The sequence below is a fragment of the Rhinopithecus roxellana genome, chromosome 12 (genome assembly GCF_007565055.1).
Source record: "Rhinopithecus roxellana isolate Shanxi Qingling chromosome 12, ASM756505v1, whole genome shotgun sequence".
Taxonomy (NCBI): domain Eukaryota; kingdom Metazoa; phylum Chordata; class Mammalia; order Primates; family Cercopithecidae; genus Rhinopithecus; species Rhinopithecus roxellana.
In genome coordinates this window covers 109,773,761-109,796,793 of record NC_044560.1, presented here as the reverse complement: position 1 = coordinate 109,796,793, position 23,033 = coordinate 109,773,761, and the positions used below count along the sequence as shown (strand labels likewise).

General features: G+C 57.5%; 2 protein-coding genes and 1 long non-coding RNA gene across 5 annotated transcripts in view; 2 read left to right on the top strand and 1 right to left on the bottom strand.

The window, feature by feature from the left end:
• Positions 1–822: 822 nt before the first annotated feature.
• Positions 823–7,827, top strand: PNKP (polynucleotide kinase 3'-phosphatase). 3 transcript variants are annotated; one of them, XM_030942816.1, is made up of 17 exons: positions 823–951; positions 1,202–1,365; positions 1,983–2,029; positions 3,089–3,388; positions 4,105–4,184; positions 4,272–4,329; positions 4,437–4,544; positions 4,770–4,841; positions 5,812–5,860; positions 5,942–6,012; positions 6,093–6,185; positions 6,269–6,365; positions 6,440–6,501; positions 6,661–6,770; positions 6,852–6,939; positions 7,055–7,116; positions 7,204–7,827. In XM_030942816.1, the coding sequence occupies exons 2-17, from the start codon at positions 1,215–1,217 to the stop codon at positions 7,460–7,462; spliced, it is 1,707 nt and encodes a 568-aa protein (XP_030798676.1). In that variant the 5' UTR covers positions 823–951; positions 1,202–1,214; the 3' UTR covers positions 7,463–7,827. The 3 variants fall into 3 exon arrangements, with proteins under 3 accessions (XP_030798676.1, XP_010367816.1, XP_030798677.1); XM_010369514.1 differs by having other exon boundaries at positions 7,200–7,361; XM_030942817.1 differs by lacking the exons at positions 823–951; positions 1,202–1,365 and adding an exon at positions 1,497–1,665.
• PTOV1 (PTOV1 extended AT-hook containing adaptor protein) lies at positions 7,819–17,821 on the bottom strand. The gene is made up of 13 exons (XM_030942819.1): positions 16,807–17,821; positions 13,802–13,939; positions 13,611–13,693; positions 13,458–13,515; positions 13,268–13,375; positions 11,465–11,620; positions 10,815–10,904; positions 10,619–10,692; positions 10,483–10,540; positions 9,948–10,052; positions 8,370–8,567; positions 8,213–8,280; positions 7,819–7,947 (listed from the first exon to the last, which is right to left on the bottom strand). The coding sequence occupies exons 1-12, from the start codon at positions 16,975–16,977 to the stop codon at positions 8,269–8,271; spliced, it is 1,251 nt and encodes a 416-aa protein (XP_030798679.1). The 5' UTR covers positions 16,978–17,821; the 3' UTR covers positions 7,819–7,947; positions 8,213–8,268.
• LOC115900803 overlaps positions 16,613–23,033 on the top strand; it is a 13,694-nt gene continuing 7,273 nt past the window's right edge. The window contains exons 1-2 of the long non-coding RNA XR_004060459.1: positions 16,613–16,738; positions 21,263–21,293. This is a non-coding gene — a long non-coding RNA (uncharacterized LOC115900803). The remainder of the gene's footprint in view (positions 16,739–21,262; positions 21,294–23,033) is intronic.

Below are 23,033 nucleotides of genomic sequence, written 5' to 3'. Positions count from 1 at the left end.
TTATACATATGAAGACAGAGGTTCATGGGGTGGAGGAGAGCATTCCAGTCTTGTATGACAATGGAACCCAATCTTGGGGTGATGGTTGGAGCCAGAGGCCACATAGTCACCAGCAAAGCCAGGAACTCCAGCCGGGAGTCTTCTATTATACAAGGACTGGAGCAGCTGGGCTTGGTGCCTCACGCCTATAAGGCCAACACGCTGGGAGGCCGAGGTGGGAGGATCACAGGACGCCAGGAGGTCGAGATCAGCCTGGGCAGCACAGTGAGACCCCTTCTCAAAAAAAAAAAAAAAAAAAAGGGCTGGAGGTTAGAAAGCAGGTGGAAACCTCTTTCGAAATTAGGACTAGGTAAACGTAATCTCCCACCAGACCACTACCGGAAGAATGCTAACACTAAATAAGATTTAAGCAGGGTTTACTACCACCCAAACATTTTTTAAAGCTTTTGTGACGTGTTAGCTCCTTTAATCGTCATGGTAACCCCACGAAGTGGAAAGGATTATCCCCTTTGTAGATGAGGAAACTAGAACATGGAGGGTAAAACCAAAGAAGGATTTAGGGGCGCTGTCGTGGGCGGAGGTTTCCTTGACTGACAATGGCCATCAGATGGGAAAAAAAGCTTCCTCCCTGGGATGAAAATTAGAAGTCAAGGTAGAAAGAGGCAAATCTGCTAACGGAGGATCCAGTCCCCCTACCGGTCTGAGCCTCGCGTTGCAGCAAGACGTGAAGGTCAGGGCTGTGGAGGGACCCTCGCGGCAGTGGGTCGGAGAAGGGGCGTGGCTGCTGTGGGAGGAACCCAGGCCCCGCCCCCCTCGAGAGCACGAGTCATTTCCGTCCGCGGAGGAACTGAGCGCCGCCGGCCGGGTTGCAAGCCGGGCGCCTCGGGCAGGACCTCCCCGGGCAGGACCTCCCTGGTCGGAAGTGGCAGTGAGCCAGAGCAGCGGTCCCGGGTGAGTACAGGGCGGGGCGGCGGCATGTGCGAGGCTATCTGCCTGTGCCTTGGGAAGTGGGGATTCCAACTCGCGGAGGATGGAACACGCGTCGTCGCCTGGGAAACGGCGCGACCCGTGGCAGGCGAGGGGGTGGGACTTCCGGAGCAGTTAATGATGGGGAAAGTTCCTAGTGGAGGTGGGAGGAAGTGGGGCTTCCTCCAGCAAACTGGGGCTGTGCGCCACTCAAGCCCGTTTACCTGCTCCCCAGGCTGGCACCCAGGATGAGCGAGGTGGAAGCCCCGGGCCGCCTGTGGCTCGAGAGTCCCCCTGGGGGAGCGCCTCCCATCTTCCTGCCCTCGGACGGGCAAGCCCTGCTTCTGGGCAGGGGACCCCTGACCCAGGTCACGGACCGGAAGTGCTCCAGAACTCAAGGTGGGCGGGGCCTGAGCTGGAGGGGGTGAGGCCTGTTGCAAAAGCGAGAACAATCCAGAGGGACGCTTGGCTGCTACGCGGGATTGCGTGGTGCCGGCAGCTCCGAAGTCAGAAGGTGCTCTCTAGGGCGCACAGGAGGAAAAGTTTGTGCTTGATTTAGAATTAGCTAGATCCTTTGGGGGAGAGGGGATCGAGCCAATTTCGGGAGGATGTTCACTGCGCGGATGATACTCAGGCCATCTGGAAATCCAGAAACAGGCGACGACCCTTGTCAAGAGAAAACTTATCCTATGGAGAAAAGTAAATGTCACTAGGTTGGGATGGATGGTAACAGGCCAAGTTCCGGACCTGTATCTAGCCACATTTTTTGTAAAGGAGGAAACCAATTCTATAGAGAAAAGTACCTCCCTGTCCCTTACAAGGAAGGACCAGTGTCAGGCAATCCTAATGCCACCATCTGGCTACTACATGTCAAGGAGCCAGTCCCGTGTAGAAATAAAATGCCTCCGACTCCCTCCGGAATGGATGCTATAGCCTGAAGCAGGCCACACTCCCCAGAAATGAGGGAACCAATCACACAAGGATGCAAATCCTGACTCCACCCCTCCTTTCCTCAGTGGAGCTGGTCGCAGATCCTGAGACCCGGACAGTGGCAGTGAAACAGGTATCAGTGCCTCTGCAAGGGGCAGCAAGGCCTGGGGATGGGATTTGGGGAGGAATTGCAAGCCATCAGTGAAGTGGTACATTAGGAAAATCTGATTGGGGCCGGGCGTTGTGGCTCAAGCCTGTAATCCCAGCACTTTGGGAGGCCGAGGCGGGCAGATCGCTTGAACCCAGGAGTTCGAGACCAGCCTGAGCGACATGGTGAAACCTGTCTCTATAAAAAATTAGCGGGGATGGTGGCGCGTCCTTGTAGTTCCAGCTAATCGGGAGGCTGAAGCGGGAGGATCCCTTGAGCCCAGTAGGTCTAGGGTGCAGTGAGCAGTGATCACCACACTGTACTTCAGCCTGGGTGACAGCGAGAACCTGCCTCAAAAAAGAAAAGAAAAAATATGGCTAGGAGAGAAGGGAGTGTGTCCAGTAAAGAAAGAAGTGTTGCCTGTTTCAGTGGGGTGGGTACCTGTCCAAGCCCTTAGAAATTGGACAAGGCGGCCAGGCGCGGTGGCTCACCCCTGTAATCCCAGCACTTTGGAAGGCTTAGGCGGGCGGATCACCTGAGATCAGGAGTTTGTGACCAGCCTGGCCAACATGGCGAAAACCCATCTCTACTAAAAATACAAAAATTAGCCGGGCATGGTGGCGGGTGCCTGTAATCCCAGCTACTCAGGTGGCTGAGGCAGGAGAATCGTTTGAACCCGGGAGGCGGGGGTTGCAGTGATCCCAGATTGCACCACTGCACTCCAGCCTGGGCGACAAAACAAGACTCTGTCTAAAGAAAGGGAGGGAGGGAGGGAGAGAGGAAAGGAAAGGGAACGGGAAAGGGAAAGAAAGGAAAGGAAGGAAAGGAAGGAAAGGAAGGAAAGGAAGGAAGGGAGGAAGGGAGGAAGGAATTGGACAAGGCTGAAAACCCGTAACCGTTCCAAAGCCCGTTCGAAAGTGAAGCGGTGAGGCCTAAGGGTCTGATTAGTGGTGGAGAAAGGCAGATCTTTCCGCTGGGTAGTTGATTGGAGGAGGCCCCCGGTGGGGGCGGAGCCAGTCTCAGCTCCTACCTCTCTTTCTGCAGCTGGGAGTTAACCCCTCAACTGCCGGGAGCCAGGAGTTGAAGCCGGGGTTGGAGGGCTCTCTAGGGGTGGGGGACACACTGTATTTGGTCAATGGCCTCCACCCACTGACCCTGCGCTGGGAAGAGATCCGCACACCAGAATCCCAGCCAGATACTCCACCTGGCACCCCTCCGGTGTCCCAAGACGAGAAGAGAAATGCTGAGCCTCCGAAGAAGCGTATGCGGAAGTCAGACCCCGGCTGGAAGAACTTGGAGAAGCTGCTAGTGTTCACCGCGGCTGGGGTGAAACCCCAGGGCAAGGTGAGGACTACGCGGAGGGCTGAGGGAGCCGCCACAGACTGGGACCCAATCCCAGGTTTGTTGTGTGCTCTCTCAACTTCTTTTTAGCCTCCATTTACTTTTCTGAGAAATGGGCCTAATGATAAACCCAGGGTTCGTTGTAAGCAATGGGGAAAATGATGTATGTCAGCTCCTGCATGTCCCACGGTGACCACCCAGTAATCAGCAATGACCATGACTGTCTCAGTAGGAACTATTATGATGAGTATTTTTTAGGTCCAGAGAGACTTGAGTTCAAATGCTATTACCACCACAATCTGAGTCCCATGTCTCTCGTCTCTACGATGCTGAATCCATAAAACACGTGGCATAGTCCCCGACATGCGGTTAGCACCCAAAGCTTTGCTCCTGTTTTTATTTTCACGGTTATTAGCCCACCAAGGTGGAGAAGGCCAGGGGAGGAAGGAGACTGGGTAAGACATTAGCCCCCATTTTGAAGACTGTAATCCTGGGGCCAGGGTCATAAGGAGTAACAGGAGACAGTAAGGTTAAGATGTCAGGCCGCACTCAGAGGCTTCACGGATACTTGACATGGAGGTGTTCTGTGACTCGGTTTCCCCATCTGTGAGATGGCAGTGGTAACACCCTGCCTGGCAGGGTTGGTGTGAGTCAGCCTGTGAGTGGAGAGGGTCAGAGGTATCACAGTGCTGCTGTTCCTCTTTCCTTGGTGACACCAGGTGGCTGGCTTTGATCTGGACGGGACCCTCATCACCACACGCTCTGGGAAGGTCTTTCCCACTGGCCCCAGTGACTGGAGGTGATAAGAGGCAAAACAAGGGAGTGAGTGAGGCCTGGAGTCCACCTCTGGCCCCGGGTGACCCCTCCCGCTTCCTACCTGCCCTAGGATCTTGTACCCAGAGATTCCGCGTAAGCTCCGGGAGCTGGAAGCCGAGGGCTACAAGGTATGTGCAGCCGCCTGTTTGCATGGGTACATGCAGGTGGTGGTCCGACCTCAGGTCAGACCAAGGCCCTGGTGAGCAGGCGCCTGGTGACACTCTCTGCTCCCCAGCTGGTGATCTTCACCAACCAGATGAGCATCGGGCGCGGGAAACTGCCAGCCGAAGAGTTCAAGGCCAAGGTGGAGGCTGTGGTGGAGAAGCTGGGGGTCCCCTTCCAGGTATGGCTGGAAGGGAGGCTAGGAGCTATGTGGGGGCACAGAGATCCAGAGAGAGGGCTTCAGACTCCGGGGTAAGTGGGGCAGAGGCCTCAGGTGTTGTGATGCTGATAGGAACCCATCATCAGCTACAAATTCTGCAGCTCTGCTTGGCTGGGTGAGGGCTGGGGTAGCATCCAGTAGGTGCTTGAGGGGGAGCTGAGGCTGGTGGCCCCCTCCCATCCACAGGTGCTGGTGGCCACGCACGCAGGCTTGTACCGGAAGCCAGTGACAGGCATGTGGAACCATCTGCAGGAGCAGGTGAGTCTCGCAGTCTGCTCGGCTTCCCTCCTTTTCCTCGCTCCAGCCCCTCACTCCTGGGCTCCCTGCTCTCCGGCCAGGTCCAGGCCTCCTTACTCCTCCTGTCCTCCCTTAGACCTGCCTTCTGTTTTTTTGCTGTCACATCTTAGATGTTGGTCTTAGATGTTGGTTTACGAGACCAATGCCCTTAAACTTTCTAAATCAGAGTAGTAGAGAGAGAAGCTGTTCATTCCTTCATTCATTCGTTTGTGTGTGCATTTGTTCTGAAGTTTAGCGTGTTCTTGAGCTGAAGATAGCGGTGAGCGGGACAGCCAGCTACAGCGGGGCCCACACAGCGAGGGCCATGACTCTGGGCGGATGGGCAGACTGGCGTGTAAAACAGCAGGAGGGAGGGAGGTGGAGAAAGCAGGCATCGTTTCAGCTGTGGTGGGCACGGATGGCCTCTGAGGAGGTGACATCCGAGGAAAGGCCTAAGACAGAGGAAGGAGGAAGCCACGTGGACACCTGGGGAAAGTGGTTCCCCCCCAACAGGAGTGACAGCGAGTGCAAAGGCCCTGAGGCAGCCCCTAGCCTGGGCTAGTTAGGGACAGGGAGGCCATGCGGCTGGCCCTAAGCGAGGGAGGGGAGAGGGCAGGGCCACAGGGAGGGCCCCGCTTTTGCCCTGAGGGAGGGGGAGCCTGGGAGGCGCCGGCCCCCAGGAGACTGGAGCTGAGGCAGAGCGGGCGCCCTCTGGTGGCCGCATGGGGAACCGGCAGAGGCGGAAGCCGGGAGGCCTGGAGGGAGGGGGCTGCGTGGAGAGACCACAGGGCCAGGAGCACGGTGCAAAGTGGCTGGATGGTGGGGACATGAAAGGTTGGAGGATGAGGCCTGATGCGCGGCATAGACCAGGCGAAGCAGCCCCTGGGACCCGCTACTGCTGCTGCGGGGGGGACAGTTATGGGAAGGGCCTCCTCACTGCCGTCTCCCGCAGGCCAACGAGGGTGTGCCCATCTCCATCGGAGACAGCATCTTTGTGGGAGGTAAGGGCCTGGAGGCTGCTGAGGGTGGGCTGGGACCCCTCCCTCCGAGCTGGTGGGGACGGGGTGTCCCGTGTGTTCCAGACGCAGCCGGACGCCCGGCCAACTGGGCCCCGGGGCGGAAGAAGAAAGACTTCTCCTGTGCAGATCGCCTGGTGAGGCCCCTGCCCCCTGCCCCGCGCCCGAGCCGGACCCCGACCCGGGCCTGTGTCTGATGTCTGTTCTCAACCCCTAGTTTGCTCTCAACCTTGGCCTGCCCTTCGCCACGCCTGAGGAGTTCTTCCTGAAGTGGCCAGCAGCCGGCTTCGAGCTCCCAGCTTTTGACCCGGTGAGGCCCTGGGGTGGGGGTGGGAGCGGGAGGGCTCCCGGAGACGGGGGCAGCGTCTCACGTGTGTGCCCCTCCCCTCGAAGAGGACTCTCTCCCGCTCAGGACCTCTCTGCCTCCCCGAGTCCAGGGCCCTCCTGAGCTCTAGCCCGGAGGTGGTTGTCGCCGTGGGATTCCCTGGGGGTGAGTGCCGTGCCCCTGTGTCCTGAGCCCCTCCGGGGTCCTAGGCCACCCACCGACACTGCCCCCCCACACAGCCGGGAAGTCCACCTTTCTCAAGAAGTACCTCGTGTCGGCCGGATACGTCCATGTGAACAGGGTATGACTAGGCTTTGGCCGCCCCGTATCTATTCAGTTCCCATCTCCACCGCTCAACCAGTTTGGGGCGGCTTCCCTCCATCACTGCCTCCCCGACCCCGCTCTGGGTCTTCTCTCCCCTCGGGTCTCCGGATCCGTTTGTGACCTCTCGTGTCCCCAGGACACGCTAGGCTCCTGGCAGCGCTGTGTGACCGCGTGTGAGACAGCCCTGAAGCAAGGGAAACGGGTCGCCATCGACAACACAAACCCGGACTCCGCGAGCCGCGCCAGGTAGCGGGGAGCCTGCTGTAGGGTGGGCGGGGCCTGCGGCAGGGTGGGCGGGGCCTGCACATCCAGCTCCTTCCCCCACAGGTACGTCCAGTGCGCCCGAGCCGCGGGCCTCCCCTGCCGCTGCTTCCTCTTCACCGCCACTCTGGAGCAGGCGCGCCACAACAATCGGGTGAGCCTGCTCGGCCCGGTCACCCCCCGGGATGCACCCCGACCCCCCTCCTCACCCCCAGGTGCCCCCTCCTTCCCTTGACCCCTGGGCCTGCCGCCCCCTCTGATATCCCCAGTTTCGAGAGATGACGGACTCCTCTCATGTCCCCGTATCAGACATGGTCATGTATGGCTACAGGTACTGTTGGGGACAGCAGGGAGCAGGGGCGCTGGGTGGGCCACATGAGCCAGGCTGTCCCTCACTGTTCCCACCACTGCCAGGAAGCAGTTCGAGGCCCCGACGCTGGCCGAAGGCTTCTCTGCCATCCTGGAGATTCCGTTCCGGCTGTGCCTGGAGCCGAGGCTGGAGCGGCTGTACTGCCAGTTCTCCGCGGGCTGAGCCCCGCCCAGCTCCCGTCCACAATAAATGCTGTTTATCCTTGAGCTTGGCCGGCATTTTGCTGGGAGGAGGGTGGTCCCTGTGGGGGAAGGGCTCCAGGCCTGCCAGTTTTTTGCGTGGAAGCTTTAGGGACATCTTCAGGTAACAAAAGGTGGGGCCTTACAGAAGGGATTCCAGCTTTGCTGGGACCTGGCATGGGCATGTTAGACATCAGCCGGGGAACGGGCAGGGCACTGCCTGGCCCTGACAGCCAGCTGGTGAGCCCACAAGCCCCAACCCAGGGACTGGCTCAAGGCAAGGTGTGACCCCTGAGGACAAAATCCAGCTCAGGTTCTGTGACACTGAACTTGAACCCAGGGCCTGTGGATCTGGAGATTGTCAGGGAAGAGGGTGTGGGCAGCCGAGAGCCAGACCCAGTGAGTACCCAGGCTGTCCAGGCCTGCTGGGCCACCTTATGGCTAGGGGGCTGCCAGGCATGGGGCAGTGAGCAGAGGAGGCAGGCAGGTTTTTAAAAGGCTTTATTAGGGAAATGTAGAGGGGTGGGGACCATCCTTGGAGGTCTCAGGACACCATCCTCCATGTTGCTGGGCAGTTGAAGTCCCCAGGGGCCCCTGTTCAGAAGCATGTCACCTGGGGGCAGGGGTGCAGTGGGGGCTGCTGGCCACAGGCTCCCAAGCACTGACCCACATCCCTGGGAGCAGAGGCCCAGCCCCACCAGGCCTGGACACTGCACCTCCCATGGCCCTGTAGCCAGGATAGTTTCCCGGACTGCCAGGACTGCTGCCTCTCCCTCTGCTCTGGTCGCCCCAAGGCCAAGGTCGCCCTGCTTCTTTCCCAGCCGCACCCCACCCCCCCCATGCCCCAGGGTCCTGTACATGACAGGGTCACCACTCACCAGTCTCTGCCAGGGCCTCATCTGTGACTCTGGAGGGGCCCAGCCTGGGGTGGCCACTACCCCCCCATCTGTGGGAGGAATCAGAGGCCAGTGGTGAGCAGGCAGGAGGGGCGGGGCGGGGGGGAGGCTGAGCAGCCCTGGGGCCCAGCTGCCTCACCCCTCGTTGCTGCTGCTCCTGCTCCAGGTTCCGCTGCAGGACCTGCTGCTGGTTGGCAATGACACGCCGGATGCCGTTGACAAAGTTGCCCTGGTCGTGGGGGATGAGGCCGATGAAGATTTTCTTCTCGGAAGAATACAGGAGCATAAGCACGCGGATCTCACACGATGCTTTGTAGGAAAAGTGCACACAGCCGGCCTGGCGGGCACAGGGCGTGGTGTCAGTAGACAGCACCACAGGGACTTGGGCCGCAGGGACCAGCGTCCCTCCAACCATAGCACCATGTCGTGGGCTCGATGAGCCAGGCATAGCCTAACTGCTCTGTCCTCACACCTCTCCACCCGTCCCGGAGGTGGGCCTCCTTATTAGGATGACATGGTGGCCAAGAGCAATGGGTGGGCCAAAGGCCAACAGGCTCTTTCGGGAAGGGCCCAAGAACCTGCATTTCAGAGCTCCTGGGCAGGCCAGGCTGTGTCTGGGGCCAGCTCACCACAGCCGCCTGAGCCAACCGGCCATGGATTCAACTCCGGAGCCCGAGGGATCGGCAGCAGCTGGCCCAGCACAGGCGAGGGCTGAGGTACACGGCGCCTTTCTGCATTTCCCCGAGGAAACTATTTGTGTGTGTATGTGAGAGAGACTGTTGCACTCCTGTTGCCCAGGCTGGAGTGCAATGGTGTGATCTCAGCTCACTGCAACCTCCGCCTCCCGGGTTCAAGCCATTCTTGTGACTCAGCCTCCGGAGTAGCCATCATGGCCAGCTAATTTTGGTATTTTTAAGAGACAGGGTTTCACCACGTTGGCCAGGCTGGTCTCGAACTCCCGACCTCGGGTGATCCACCCACCTCGGCCTCCCAAAGTGCTGGGATTACAGACATGAGCCACCGCCCCTGGCCCGAGGGAACTCTTGCAATTGCTTCAATGTAAAAGCATCTTCACCCAGGCCCTGTCACCCACGAACAGCTTTGTGGACAGTTTACTCAGACTAAGGCGAAGGTAATTTAGTTTCGGGACAGATGTTACCTAAGTATGGCCCAGCTGGAAGGTGGACACCAGGGGAGAGGGCTCAGAAGCACCAAAGTCCAACCCTCCCCACCTCACAGATGGAAAAACCCAGCCCCAGAGAGAGAAGACTCAACCGAGACTCCCCCAGGTAAGATGATCACCAGATATTCTGGGATCTTGCTGGGGACAGCCAGCCCTCCCTGCCCAGCAATGGGCCTTTGGGAAGTGGCACAAGCTCCCGGGAAACCTGGAGTGACAAGGGCACCTGTCCCTGGGGAGCAGAGCGTGGAGTTGGTGCTTGGGGACACCAGCACCTGGTGCTGAGTCAGCCTTGATGTGGCAGAGGAGGGGCAGGCCCCTGCATAACCAGGGTCAGTGCCCCCGTCCAGTGCCATGGGGACAGCACAGAGCCCCCAGGAGCCACACCCACACTAGCCGTCCTCTCTCCCCAGCTGTCCAGGACATGGTGCTCTGTTCCTCTCCCATGTGCACCCGCCGTGAGCGGTCCTGCCTCGCTCTGCCCTGGCTCCCTCTGCCCTGGCCAGCCCCTCCCCAGCGTTTGCTGGCACCACTCACGAAGCCATTGTCCATGATCCGGCACAGGCTCTTCAGTGTCTCCAGGTCCTTGGTGAAGTGGAACTGGACCAGGCGCGAGTTCCGAAACAGCGGCACCAAGGTGGTCTGCGGGGAAGCGAGGAGACCCCCGATTCTGGCTTCTGCCATGGCCTCCTGCTCCCAGCCTGCTGAATCCCCCAGGCCCAGGACCAAACTGGGCTCCCCTGTCCTCCTTACCTCAGGAAACGGTCATCTCCACCCGTCAACCAGCCCAATCCTGGAGTGCTGCGGAAGCCGCTCTCAGACCCCTTGGCAGCTCCCCAGGTCCAGGTCGTGGCTGCCCCTGCCCCGCTCAGTCCCTGCACAGCCACCGGCTGGGTGCCTGGGACCCCTTGGAGCCAGGCCTGAGGACCTACCCACCGCACCTCCTTCAGCACTCTCAGCTCCACTCCCTCACGGCCAGCTCAGGCCACCCAGGGAGGCGCTGCTGCCCCCAGTCCCACCCTCTGGAATGGCTACTGCTTGCAGGCTTGAGAGCCCGGCCCCAGCCCCTCACCAGCAGCTGCTGCGGGATGAGCTGCATGTACAACTTCCTTGGCCACTGCTCGGTCCTCCTGTGGGGCATGAGGGGATGAGGGTCAGGAGGCCCCAGCTCCCCTGGACGCTGCCACCGCCCCCACCCCAGCACTCACAGAATCTCCCCCTGGTTCACATAGACGTGGGACGGCAGCCACCTCTTGGACCGACTGTTGGGCTCAGGCCTGGGCTTTTGGGGGAAAAGGAAAGAGGAGCCCTCAGGGCTGGAGAAACCCAACCCCAGAGTCCCCTCCCAGCCACAATCCGTGAGGATCTGGGGGGTCCCAGGTCCCCGGGCTGCCGAGGGCTCACCTCCTGCCACTCCATGACGCCGCTCCATGCCAGAAACTTGTTGTTGACGATCTGGACTGGGCCTGAGTTGACACCACCAGGTCCCACTGCCTGTTGGAAGGGAAGGGGGTGGGAAGAAGGGGCCCAGGGTCCTGGGAAACCTGTCTGTCCTGGGGTCTGCCATCCCTCCCCCCAAGTCTTGGCCTGTCAACCCCAGCTGGGTCCATTCTCTAGCCCCAGGGGAACAGGCCCTGCCCCTCACCTGCTCACAGCCCCCCCATGGCTCCCCAGTGGCCTGAGACAGGTCCTGGCCCTCACCTGGTGCACAGGACCTGCAGAGTCTGCCTCAACTGGCAAGGCATGACCAGGACACGTGGTCACTGGGCAGGGCCTTCCAGACTCACGATGATCCCAATCCCTGCCCAGTTCCCCACTCCACTGGCTACCCCACTGCTGCACCAAGACCCACCCTCCGGCCCTTCAGAGCCACCTGGTGGCCGCTTTTCCGTGGAGCCCTGGTGGGAACCTGCCTGGCCTCCTCTGGGCTCCCCTGTGGCTCCTTGCTCCAGTCATCACATCACACTCCGCCCACACCAAGTCTGGCTGCCCATCCAGGGCGGTGGGGCCTAACTCTACTCTGTCCTCAGAGGGCCTGTGCTCGGCTGGCACACCTGCTTGCGGGTGGTGATGACCTGCCGGATGGCACTGACGAAGCCGCTCTGGTCGTAGGGAATGAGGCCCATGAAGATCTTCTTCTTGGACGAGTACAGGAGCATGAGCACACGCACCTCACAGGGCGAGATGTGGGGGAACAGCATGCAGCCCGCCTGTGGAGGCCGTGGGTCAGGACCCCATGGGCACTGCCCGGGGCCGCCGTGCCCCCACCACCCTGAACTGCCCCACCTGTAGGGAACGAAGGGAGGTCATTGGTGGACAGAGGCCCCCACAGTCAAGGCCACGGCCATAGGTGAGGGGCCTCTGACAGCCGGTGCAGCACCCATCAGCATCCCCCGACCCTGCCATGGCTGAGGTTAGAGTGGCGCCCGGCCCCCAGGCTGTGGTGAGAACGCCGAGAAGGCATCACCTCCCGCCCACATCACCCCCTGCCGCCAGCCCTCCTGCCTGCCTGATGGGGTGACCTGGCCTGGGGGTTAAGAGCGCAGGCAGCACCCCACCACTCTGTTGCCTCCTAGCTGTGTGACCTAACACCAGCCACCTCTTGTTTCTGGGCCTCCATTTCATCATCTGTAAAACGGGGTAATAGTGCACACACTCGGTGCCACATAAAGGCTCAACAGATAAAGTACTGGTATCTCTTGGACGGGGCATGGGAGAACTAAGCCTGACAGATATGCCTGGCTGTGTTATCTGAAGTGGTAGGCCCGTTCCAGAACCCCATGTCCCCTCCCCACACTGGGCCACCCTCCACAGTGCTGTACCCTACACACTGCCAGCCTAACCTCTCGACCTTGGTGTCAGCCCAGGGATCACCTGCTCAGGGCCCTGTCCCTGGCCTCCCTGGAGCCACGCACAGTCACCCTCCCAGGGCCATGCCTGGGGGGCGAATGCGGATGCCCACCTTCCCTACTGACTGGGTACTTGGGGCCCGGACATGGCAGGCCCTCGGCAAACAGTGCTGGGTGAAGGGAGACAGGTCAGCTAAGAGACTTATGCCAGGCACAAGGCCTGGTCTGCCCCTGGTGGTCTGAGGGAGAAGGGAGGCCAAAGCGGAACCCAGTGTGCCTCAGAGTGACAGCTGGAACGGGGTAGAGGCAGACAGTCCCGAAGGGGAACAGGCACTGAGAATGTCCCAGAGCCAGGTCCTCTGCGCAGAGGACTCGCTCCCACCCCATCCCTGCCTCCTCTCCAGCACCTGCCATCTTTCACAGTCCAATCCCCCTTTCTGACCTGCCCTGCCCCAGAATCCCAGTCACCTGAACAGCCTCACCAGCTAGGTTCACCGAGCACTCACTAGGTACTAAAGTCACCATCTCAAGCGCTCTAACACAAACTCCCTCCCTCCAGCCTCCCGGTGGCCCTAGGAAACCCGGCGCCTGTTAGCCCATTTTACAGACCAGAATACCAAGCCCCGATGTGCCACTCCCTCCTGGCTCTTATGCCTAGCACACCCATTTACCAGGTTCCTGCCATACGCTGTGTGTCCCCGACAGGCTCCTGGCCCCGGTCCCTCTGTGCACTCACACCCCAAGAGCCACCTCAGAACTGGGCACAGATGCAGGAACTGGAGACCTCTCAGGCTGAGTTCCTTCACCCTGTGCTCTATGGAGGGTGCCTGGAGTCAGTCATTTCCAGACAGAGTCTGAGGCCACGAGGGCTACCGTCGACCCCAGGGGAGACTCCCCGCCCCCGCCTGGGCTGTGTGAGCAGAGTGCTGCCTCCAGCTGTACTTGTCAGCACAGTGCTACAAGGGAGCCACCCCTGCCCCCTCGCGCACCCGAGCCCGCCCCACTCACAAAGCCGTTGCCCATGATGCGGCAGAGTCCCTTGAGCGAGTCGCAGTCTCTGTTGGTGAAGTGGAACTGTGCCAACTGGGAGTTCCGGAACAGGGGCCCTAGAGTGGTCTGGGGTGACAGGGGACAGACAGCTGCGTCAGCCAGGCATGGGGGTGCTCAGAGTGGGTGGGGCGGGCGGGGCGGGTCTCACCAGCAGCTGCTGCGGGATCAGCTGCATGATCAGCTTCTGCGGCCACTGGTCGGTCTCCCTATGGGAAGGAGCCGGTCAGAAAGGGCTGCCCTGATCCCCACGGCCACAGCCACTGCCCCTGCCCCCGCCCTGGCTGCTGCAGCCGGCACTCACAGGTTCTCGCCTTGGTTCACATAGGCTTGGCAGGGCAGGGTCCGCTTCAGCTTTGCAGTGGAGTCCGAGTAGGGCCTGCGCTTCTGTGGGGGTAGGAGGGGCATCACTGTGCACAGCCGAGATGCCCCAGCCTGTCCCCGCGGGGACAAGACAAGACCCTGGAGACCAGCTGCAGCCCCACAGGGACTCACCTCCTGCCACTCAAGGACGCCGCTCCAGGCCAACAGCTTGTTGCTGAGTCGGTGCTCGCTCACGGCCAGACCCCCGAGGGTGAGCCCAGGTGAGGAGGGACTGATGGGACCCAGCGCCCCGAAGACCCGAGCACCTTCCTGCAGTGGAGTGGGGGGTAGGTGGGAAACTGAGGCTAGGGCCTACAAGGACAGGCAGTCCCCACATACCCCAGAGGGGACGTCCCAATATTCAGACCCAAATCCCCTGTTGGAAGCCCACCAGGCCATGTCCAAACTCTCTGCTCACCCCTCAGGATCCCAACACACTGGTCCTCACGTCCTTTCCCGCTGCCCCCCTCAGGACCCTTCCTTCCCAGAGCCTGCTGTCACTTTAACACTGGCCCAGCAGAGTCCCGAAGCCTTCAGCCAGCCCCACCTCCAGCCTTTGCCCCAGCTGTGTGCCTGATGGATTCCTTGAGACCCAAGTTAAAAGCCGGCTGTGGGGGACTTTCCATGTGCCCCAGGCTGCGTCCAGGGCTTCCTTGCAGCCTCCGCAGACACAAGCCGGCCTGTGCTGTGTCTGTCTCACAACTAGCCTGCCCTGTCTGAAACTCTCCTAAGGCTCCCAGTCACCCCAAAGTTCAACTCCTCCCTCTAGCTGCCAGTGCCCACCTCTCTGGCCTTATCAGTCTGACCCCAGGGAGGCAGGAAGGAGGTGACAAGAAACACAGAGGGGACTGAACCATCTCGGAGAAAGACAGCGAGGAGAAGGGGAAAACATGTGGAAGAGAGCTGGGACACCACCCCCTCGAGGAGTCTCACAGCCCACAACACGTACACCACCAGGAGAAGCGTCTAGCAATAAAGCCAAGCAAAACCGCAGATACTGCTCACAGGGCACTCTCCCATTACTTTTACTATTACTTTTTTGAGACAGAGTCTCACTCTTGTTTCCCAGGCTGGAGTGCAGTGGCGCGATCTCGGCTCACTGCAACCTCGCTCACTGCAAGCCACGCCATCATGCCCAGCTAATTTTTTTTTTTTTTTTTTTTTTTTTTTAGTAGAGATGTGGTTTCACCATGTTGGCCAGGCTGGTCTCGAACTCCTGACCTCAAGTGATCCGCCCACCTTGGCCTCCCAAAGTGCTGGGATTACAGGCGTGGGTCACCATGCCTGGCCTCACTATTTTTTTTAAAACCAAAAACATCTCAAAGCAAACAGGGGAAAGCTTCAAAAACAGCCTGGCAGCAGGAAACCCACGAGAGTTTCCCCATAGTGGGCTCCTCCAGGCGGGGGAAAAAATTATAAGGGTGATTTATTTTTGTCTTATTACAAACGGGTATTTTCCAAATTTTCTATGAAGCACAAGGAGATCTTTCCTTCCATAATACTAGCAAACAAAAAATTTTACTTTGTGAGCGCTTAAAAAGAGACACCTGAACAAACTTCCTCTCCACCCTCGCAGGTGATTCTGGCTTTTGGGCAATCATCAAAAGATCAGAAAGAAAACCTGAGTATCTTGGCGTTAGAATGAGTTGGACAGAGAATGGATGTTGTCCCGGGGCTTCAGGCGCCATACCGGACATCCAGCATCTGAGAAGATGTGTTAAAACGCACAGATGGAGGTGGCTTTAGAAATGAGAGTACACTTGCAACATACAAGTTGGTTATGGCGCTGGGACCTGAGATATCTAGACTGCATAACACAAGTCCGCATATACAGTGACACGTATGCATTTACTGCCACAAAGGTGGGTAAAAATCAGGCGAACACACTTAAGGGCCCAAGCGACATACTTAATGTCTGCTTGTTTAGGAGGGCAGGTTGACTCAGGACTTCAAAGATGCTGGGATCTGGAGCCATAGTAAAGAGCAGGCATGCTTGCCTAAAACCCAGGGATACCTTCCACAGCAGGAGCAGCACATCAAGATGGGACGATCACATTTAAAAACGACGGGTAAGGTGCAACCTAAAGGAAATCTCACATCTTGGCAAGTGTGTGCAAAACTGCGCGCCTGACATCCCTACTGCACAGGGAAGCCCACCTAGTACCTGCACTGAGGTTTAAAGCCTTGGGCTGCATGTTTGAGGGCCCGGAAAGCACTTTCGAACGACTAGATGCGAATGCTGCAGGAAGGGGCAAAGACAGTGGAGTGAAGGGATACGTTTAAGTTCTGGGAGGTGATGTGAGTCTGGGTATCCATGTTTATGACCCTAGGAAGCCTGTTTAAGGTTTCAGTAGGGCTGCCACAGTTCTGTGCCATCCACACCGCTGGGGGAGTGTATTTAAAAAGCGGACTGGAGCGCGAACCCAGGGATACCTCACATTGGGGCAAGCGTGTGCACCGTGTAAAGTCGCGATGTGCAGTTTTACAGCCCCAGGTAAACCCTACTAAAGGTTTCTGAAAAGTATGTGCGTCTTTTGGGTCCGGGAAAGCCTGTGCAGCCCAAAGTACCTGCGAAGCTGATGTTTACGTTTAAGGTCTGGGCTCACGGAGGGCCATGAAAGCATCCCACATCTGGACGCGGGCGCACATTCCAGGTGCGCACTCCACTGGCACAGAGCGGGCCCCAGGGAGAACGCCCACGGGTGCGACACCTGGGGGCGCTGGTACAAAGCGCGGGCCCCTCCCTCGCCGCTGTCGCCCAACCCCCGCCCCAATTTCCAGGTTTCCTACCTGGAGAGAGCAACTTTCCAATGGGGAAAAACAAACGCGCGTGCTGGCCGCCTGTCCGCCGCCCCCGACTCGCGTTTAAATCCGGCCGCAAAGTCAGCAGTAATTTGAGCCCGCCCCGCCCCCGTCCCCCAACCCCCCCCCCCCCCGGCCCGAACGCGCAACAAAGGGGAGAGCGCGGCGCGAACCACCGGGGGCTCCATGGGGGAACCCGGCCCCGGGCGGGACCACCCTTCGGGCCACAGGGGACACCCCGGAGCGGCGGGGGCCGCGGACAAAGGCGTGAGCCCGGGGTAGGGGCTGGGGGGGCGGGGCCGTGGAAGGCTCTGGAAAAAGGGCGGGGGGCTCACCATAGGAGGGGCCGAGCGGGCCCGGATCCGCGGAGGCTGCAGGCCTCGGGGGCTGGCCGGCCAGGAGCGCGAGCGGACAGCGCGCACTACGAGGGGCCGCGGGGGGCGGCCACGACCCCCGAGGGGGCCCCCGGCGCCGGAGCGGTACGGGGCACGGCGCGGACGGACCATGGCGGGCGCGGGCCGAGCGGGCGGGGAGCTGCCGCGGGCCACAAGGGGGGCTGCGGGCTCCACCAACTGAGGGGCGCGGGCGCGCGGCTTCGGGGTAGACGGGCTGAGCCGTACCAAGCTCGGTGGACGCGCCGCCGGAGTGGGGTCGCGGCGGCCGAACCACTGAGGCGAGTGGGGGAGCCCGACGCGTACCAAGCGCGTCCGAGGGGGCGTGGCCGGAGCGTACCAAGGCGGCGCGGGGGAGCGGGGCCCGGGCGGGAGCGGAGTGTGGGCTCGGCGGTCCTGCGGACAGCTCCGGCGCGGGGGAGGGCCTGGGAAGACGCGCGAGCAACAACTTCAGGGGGCGTGGCGGGAACGGGATTCCCTACCAAACGGGGTGGCAGAAGAACGAAGGCAACACCAAGCTGGCCCCTTGCGGGGGTCGGGACGGCGGGAGACCTCATCCGGAGCCCTGGACCCGCAGAGCCGGGAGACCGCGCCAAAAGACATAAGGGAAGAGGACAGAATAATGGGCCTGGGGACAATGGAACCCACTAAAAGGGAACCCACTGAGGGTGCGGATTGCACCCGAGCCTGAGGGGAGAGCTGAAGGTTTGCAGGCGGTGACGTGGCGAGGTGGGCAGGGGACTCCAACTCCCAGCGGCCCCCGCGCGACTTGGGCGGGGCCAGCGGTCCACGGAGGCTCCGCCCATTAGTCCCCGCGCCCAGGCTCCGCCCGCCGTCCCTGGCTACTCCAAGCCACTCACGTCGCTCCCCGGTCTTCCGTAGATTCGCTCATTCGCTCTGCTAAAATGAAATGACTGCGTAGCCGCTTACTAGTAGTTGTATAAGATTTTTCCCTCGATTTTTGTTCCTTCAACGTGCGTAACATCTAACCCTAGAGTGGTTATGTGGATCAAATGCTTGGCGCAGCCACTACTCAAAGGTTAGATTTTCTTAACAACAAACATCTGTTATGAGTACCGTGTCCAGTTCTGTGCACGGCGACGACCGAATCAGACCAGGTCCCTCACAGACCCCACGGTCCACTGGGGAGAGGCATAATCACAGGCTGTGCTAAGTGTTAACTAGCACATATCCACAGGGCAATGGGATATGACCATAGGGAGGTAAAGTTAGCAAGCAAGGGAAGTCAAGAAAGTGACCTGTGAGCAACCTGCCATTCCAGATGGCTGGAAAAGTGTGCCAAGAGGACAGAACAGCAAAGACAAATCCTGAAAGTAGAAGGAATAAAAGGGAGCCAGTGTGGGTGGAGCCGAGTGAAGGTAGACAGGCGAAATAGACACAGCTGTAGGAGGTTAGGGAGGGAATCCCTACTTCTGTTTGGGATGTTGACTAAACAGTGTAGATAGATTTTGATGTCATAGCCTGCAGAGAGAAATTCGGGAGTCATCAGTGTTTGAATGGAGACTGGATAAGATCACAGAGACTGGGACACTCATCCCTTTAACAGTCACGACAATGAGAAGCAACCAGCAAGCAAAGGACACCGAGGAGTGGCCAGTGAAATGGCAGAAGAACCTGTAGGGCCGTCCATGTTTCCCTGCCCCCACTAAGCCTCCTCCCCAGGGAATTCGCAGGGCTGACTGGAGCCCAGCCTTAAGCCCCAAATCCAACCTGGATTGTGGCCAAACGGAGTCAGTGCTCCCTGGACACAAAGTGCAAGTTAGTTATCAACAGGTACCTCCAATGCCCTGTCAATCACCCATGTGAGGACAACCTGGCAGCAGGAAGGAGAAAAACCAGACAGGAGCTTCTTCAATCTCCCTGAATCTTTACTTCTCCCCATTCTTATTGGTCCAAACCATCGAGATCTCTTGCCTGTGGCGCCTCTTGCTGCCTTCTCTGTCACTGCAATAATCAAAACCATCCAATGGCTTCCCATCCCAATCCCCTTAGAATTAAATCCAAACTTGGTACTGTGGCCTCTGCTGCTGCCCCCCAAAAAAACTTTCCCATCCTTCCTGTTCTCTACCTAGTTAATGCCTTCCCATCCCTCAGAACCCACCAGGACACGCGTGAGTTTGAATGCCCTGAATTGTATAAGCATGGAAAAAGGTATATGAGGGTGTACTCCAGAGTGAGCAAAATGAGAACTCATGTCAGAAAGTGAAATGAAAATGTAGGCTGAAATTCTATCAGTAATACTGCAACAAAACTCTGTGAAACCATCTCACTCAGTCCACCAACTTGAAAGACACTTTCCTTTTCATCTGTGAAGCCCCCTGCCGGGTCTAGCAGGCTACTATTATGACTAAGCAATTCCACTTCCATCTCTCAAGCTGCTTACTTCCTGAAAGGTAGCTGTTTGATCCAAACCTGTTTATGCCAGAGTTCTTTAATTTACTATCCAAATAATGAAATTAATGTAAGAGAGTTGTTTATATACAAACCAGATTGCTTGCTTTGGAAAGACTAAAAGGGAGTTGTTAAAAGAAAAACATCAGGCTGGTGGCTCACACCTGTAATTCTGCACTTTGGGAAGCCGAGGTGGGCAGATCACTTCAGGTCAGGAGTTCAAGACCAGTCTGGCCAACATGGTGAAACACCGTCTCCACTAAAAATACAAAAATTAACCTGGCATGGTGGTGTGTGCCTGTAGTCCCAGCTACTCTGGAGGCTAAGGCAGGAGAATCGCTTGAACCCAGGGCACAGAGGTTGCAGTGAGTCAAGATCTCACCACTGCAACTGCAGCCTGGGTAACAAAGCAAGACTCCATCTCTAAAAAAAAAAAAAAAAAAAAAAATAGGCTGGGCGCGGTGGCTCAAGCCTGTAATCCCAGCACTTTGGGAGGCCGAGACGGGTGGGCTAGACAAAAAACTAGCCGGGCGTGGTGGCGGGCGCCTGTAGTCCCAGCTACTCGGGAGGCTGAGGCAGAGAATGGCGTGAACCCGGGAGGCGGAGCTTTCAGTGAGCTGAGATCCGGCCACTGCACTCCAGCCTGGGCGACAGAGCAAGACTCCATCTCAAAAATAAAAAAAATAGGCCGGGCGCGGTGGCTCAAGCCTGTAATCCCAGCACTTTGGGAGGCCGAGACGGGCGGATCATGAGGTCAGGAGATCGAGACCATCCTGGCTAACACGGTGAAACCCCGTCTCTACTAAAAAATACAAAAAACTAGCCGGGCGAGGTGGTGGCGCCTGTAGTCCCAGCTACTCGGGAGGCTGAGGCAGGAGAATGGCGGGAACCCGGGAGGCGGAGCTTGCAGTGAGCTGAGATCCGGCCACTGCACTCCAGCCTGGGTGACAGAGCAAGACTCCGTCTCAAAAAAAAAATAAAATAAATAAATAAATAAAATGCTGCCAGTTTAGGTACAAGTAAAGCAACTGTAAATTATTTAATGAAAAAGCTCATAAAAAACCTAGGAAGACTCAGCCCCCAGTTTGTTTCATAAACGTCTTTAGGTTCTCAAGCCACTTAAAAAAAAAAAAAACTTGGCCGGGCACGGTGGTTCACACCTGTAATCCCAACACTTTGGGAGGCTGAGGCGGGTGGATCACGAGGTCAGGAGATCGAAGCCATCCTGGCTAACACGGTGAAACCCCGTCTCTACTAAACAGAAAAAAAAAATTAGCTGGGCGTGGTGGTAGGTGCCTGTAGTCCCAGCTACTTGGGAGGGTGAGGCAGGAGAATGGCATGAACCCGGGAGGCAGAGGTTGCAGTGAGCCGAGATCATGCCACTGCACTCCAGCCTGGACGACAAAGCAAGACTCCGTCTCATAAAAACACACACACACACACACACACACACACACACTTAAAATGAGATGACTCATTGTGGTTTGTGGGTGGAGCTTATACAAGAATGTGACCTTCCACTGGGCGCAGCGGCTCACGCCTGTAATCCCAACACATTGGGTGGGAGACCGAGGTGGGAGGATTGCTTGAGCCCAGGAGCTCAAGACCAGTCTGGGCAACATAGCGAGACTCCCACCTCTACAAAAACTACAATAATTTGCTAGGCATGGTGGCCAACATGGTGAAACCACATCTGTACTAAAAATACAAAAAATTAACTGGGCATGGTAGTGGGCGCCTGTAATCCCAGCTACTAGGGAAGCTGAGGCAGGAGAATCACTTGAACCTAGGAGGCGGAGGTTGCAGTGAACTGAGATTATGCCACTGTACTCCAGCCCGGGCGACAGTGCAAGACTCCGTCTCAAAACAAACAAGATAATAAAATGCTTTATACTAAGAAATGGGAGTAAGATCATCTCTGGCTTGGATTTTTCTTTTCTTTCTTTGCAATTACAAAATAGTGTATGGCTGATTTTTTTTTTTTAAGGTCTGCATGATACATGCTCTGCAAACTCTAGGTATTTCAACTTTGTCGTCATTATTTGTGTCCAGGTGCAGTGGCTCACACCTGTAGTTTCAACACTTTGGGAGACTGAGGTTGGAGCTTTGCTTGAGCCCAGGAGTTTGAGACCAGCCTGGGTAACATAGCAAGACTCTATCTCTACAACTATATAACTAGCCAGGCGTGGTGTCACATGTCTGTAGTCCCAGCTACTCTGGAGGCTGAGGCAGGAGAATTACTTGAGGCCAGGAGTTCGAGACCAGCCTGAGCAACATACTGAGACTATTTCTCTACAAAAACTACAAAAATGAGCTGGGGATGGCGGTGCATGTCTATAGTCCCAGCTACTCGACAAGCTGAGGTGGGAAGACTGCTTGAACCCTGTAGGCAGAGGCTGCAGTGAACTAAGATCATGCCACTGCACTCCAGGGTTGACAGAGTGGGACCCCTGGCAATAATAGTAGTTAATGTTTCTCAAGAACTTCATGTCTGAACCCACTGAATTCTCACACAGCAGGCCATGAGTTCCACAATCTTTTTATCCCCACTCCACAGATGGGGAAACCAGGAATCCACAAGCAAAAGCCTGAGGTCACAGGCTGCAGAGACACAGGGCAGGGACAGGGCCCAGGTTCTTAATCTCAGTAGGTGTTGGCCTCCACTTTGTGGAATAACGGGCTTGGGACCGTCTTACCCTCGTCACTGCCACACTTCTTAGCTTCTCTGCCACCATCTGCCCTCCAGCACAGACCATGCTGAGTATTCCCAGATTGTAAAAGACAGACCTGCCCTATCCCCAAACCCAGGGTCCTGGGTTTGAGATTACAGGCAGGAGCCACTGAGCCCAGCCCCCTGGGCTATTTTAAAAAAATAAATAAAACGAACGGAAGGCTTTTTGGCCTGGCACAAACTTCAAGATATGTTGTTAGATTGGAAAGAAACAAAACAAAAAAATCATAGAATGAAGTAGGCTGCCACTGGATAGAAAAGCAGAAAATGAATCAGTTTCTCTATTTGCTTGTACCTGCTTGTACATATTTCTGAAAAGACACTTAAGCAATTGGTAACTGATCTCCAGAGGGAGCTGAGACTGCACTGGTTGGTTTCTGGAGCCTCTCCAAGTGTGAACCATAGGAAGGTTTCTCCTATATGTGAAAAATGAATACACCATTTTTTAGGTCATGTAAATAAAGTTGGCATACTCAGTTCTGAAATTTTGCTGCGAGGAATGCATCCCATAGGAATGCCTACACAAGTGGGTTAAAAAAATACAGATTCATCCTCTGCAGCGTGTCTGATAATAGTGAAAAACTGGCCGGGCGCAGTGGCTCACGCCTGTAATCCCAGCACTTTGGGAGCTCAAGGTGGGTGGATCACTTGAGGTCAAGCGTTTGAGACCAACCTGGGCAACATGGCAAAATTCCATCTCTAATAAAAATACAAAAATTAGCTGGGTGTGGTGGTGTGTGCCTGTAATCCCAGCTACTCGGGAGGCTGAGGCAGGAGAATCGCTTGAACCTGGGAAGCGGAGGCTGCAGTGAGCTGAGATTGCACCAGTGCTCTCCAGCCTGGGCGAGAATGAGACTCCATCTCAAAAAAAAAAAAAAAAAAGTAAAAGAAACATTGGACAGGCCCCCAACTGGCAGGGCACGGCATGGCAAGCACCCTGAAAGACGGCCCCCATGACCCTCACCTCCTGTCTGCACTGTCCTCTCAGTTTGAGTGTGGGCCGAACCTAGCAACTTGTACAGAATAT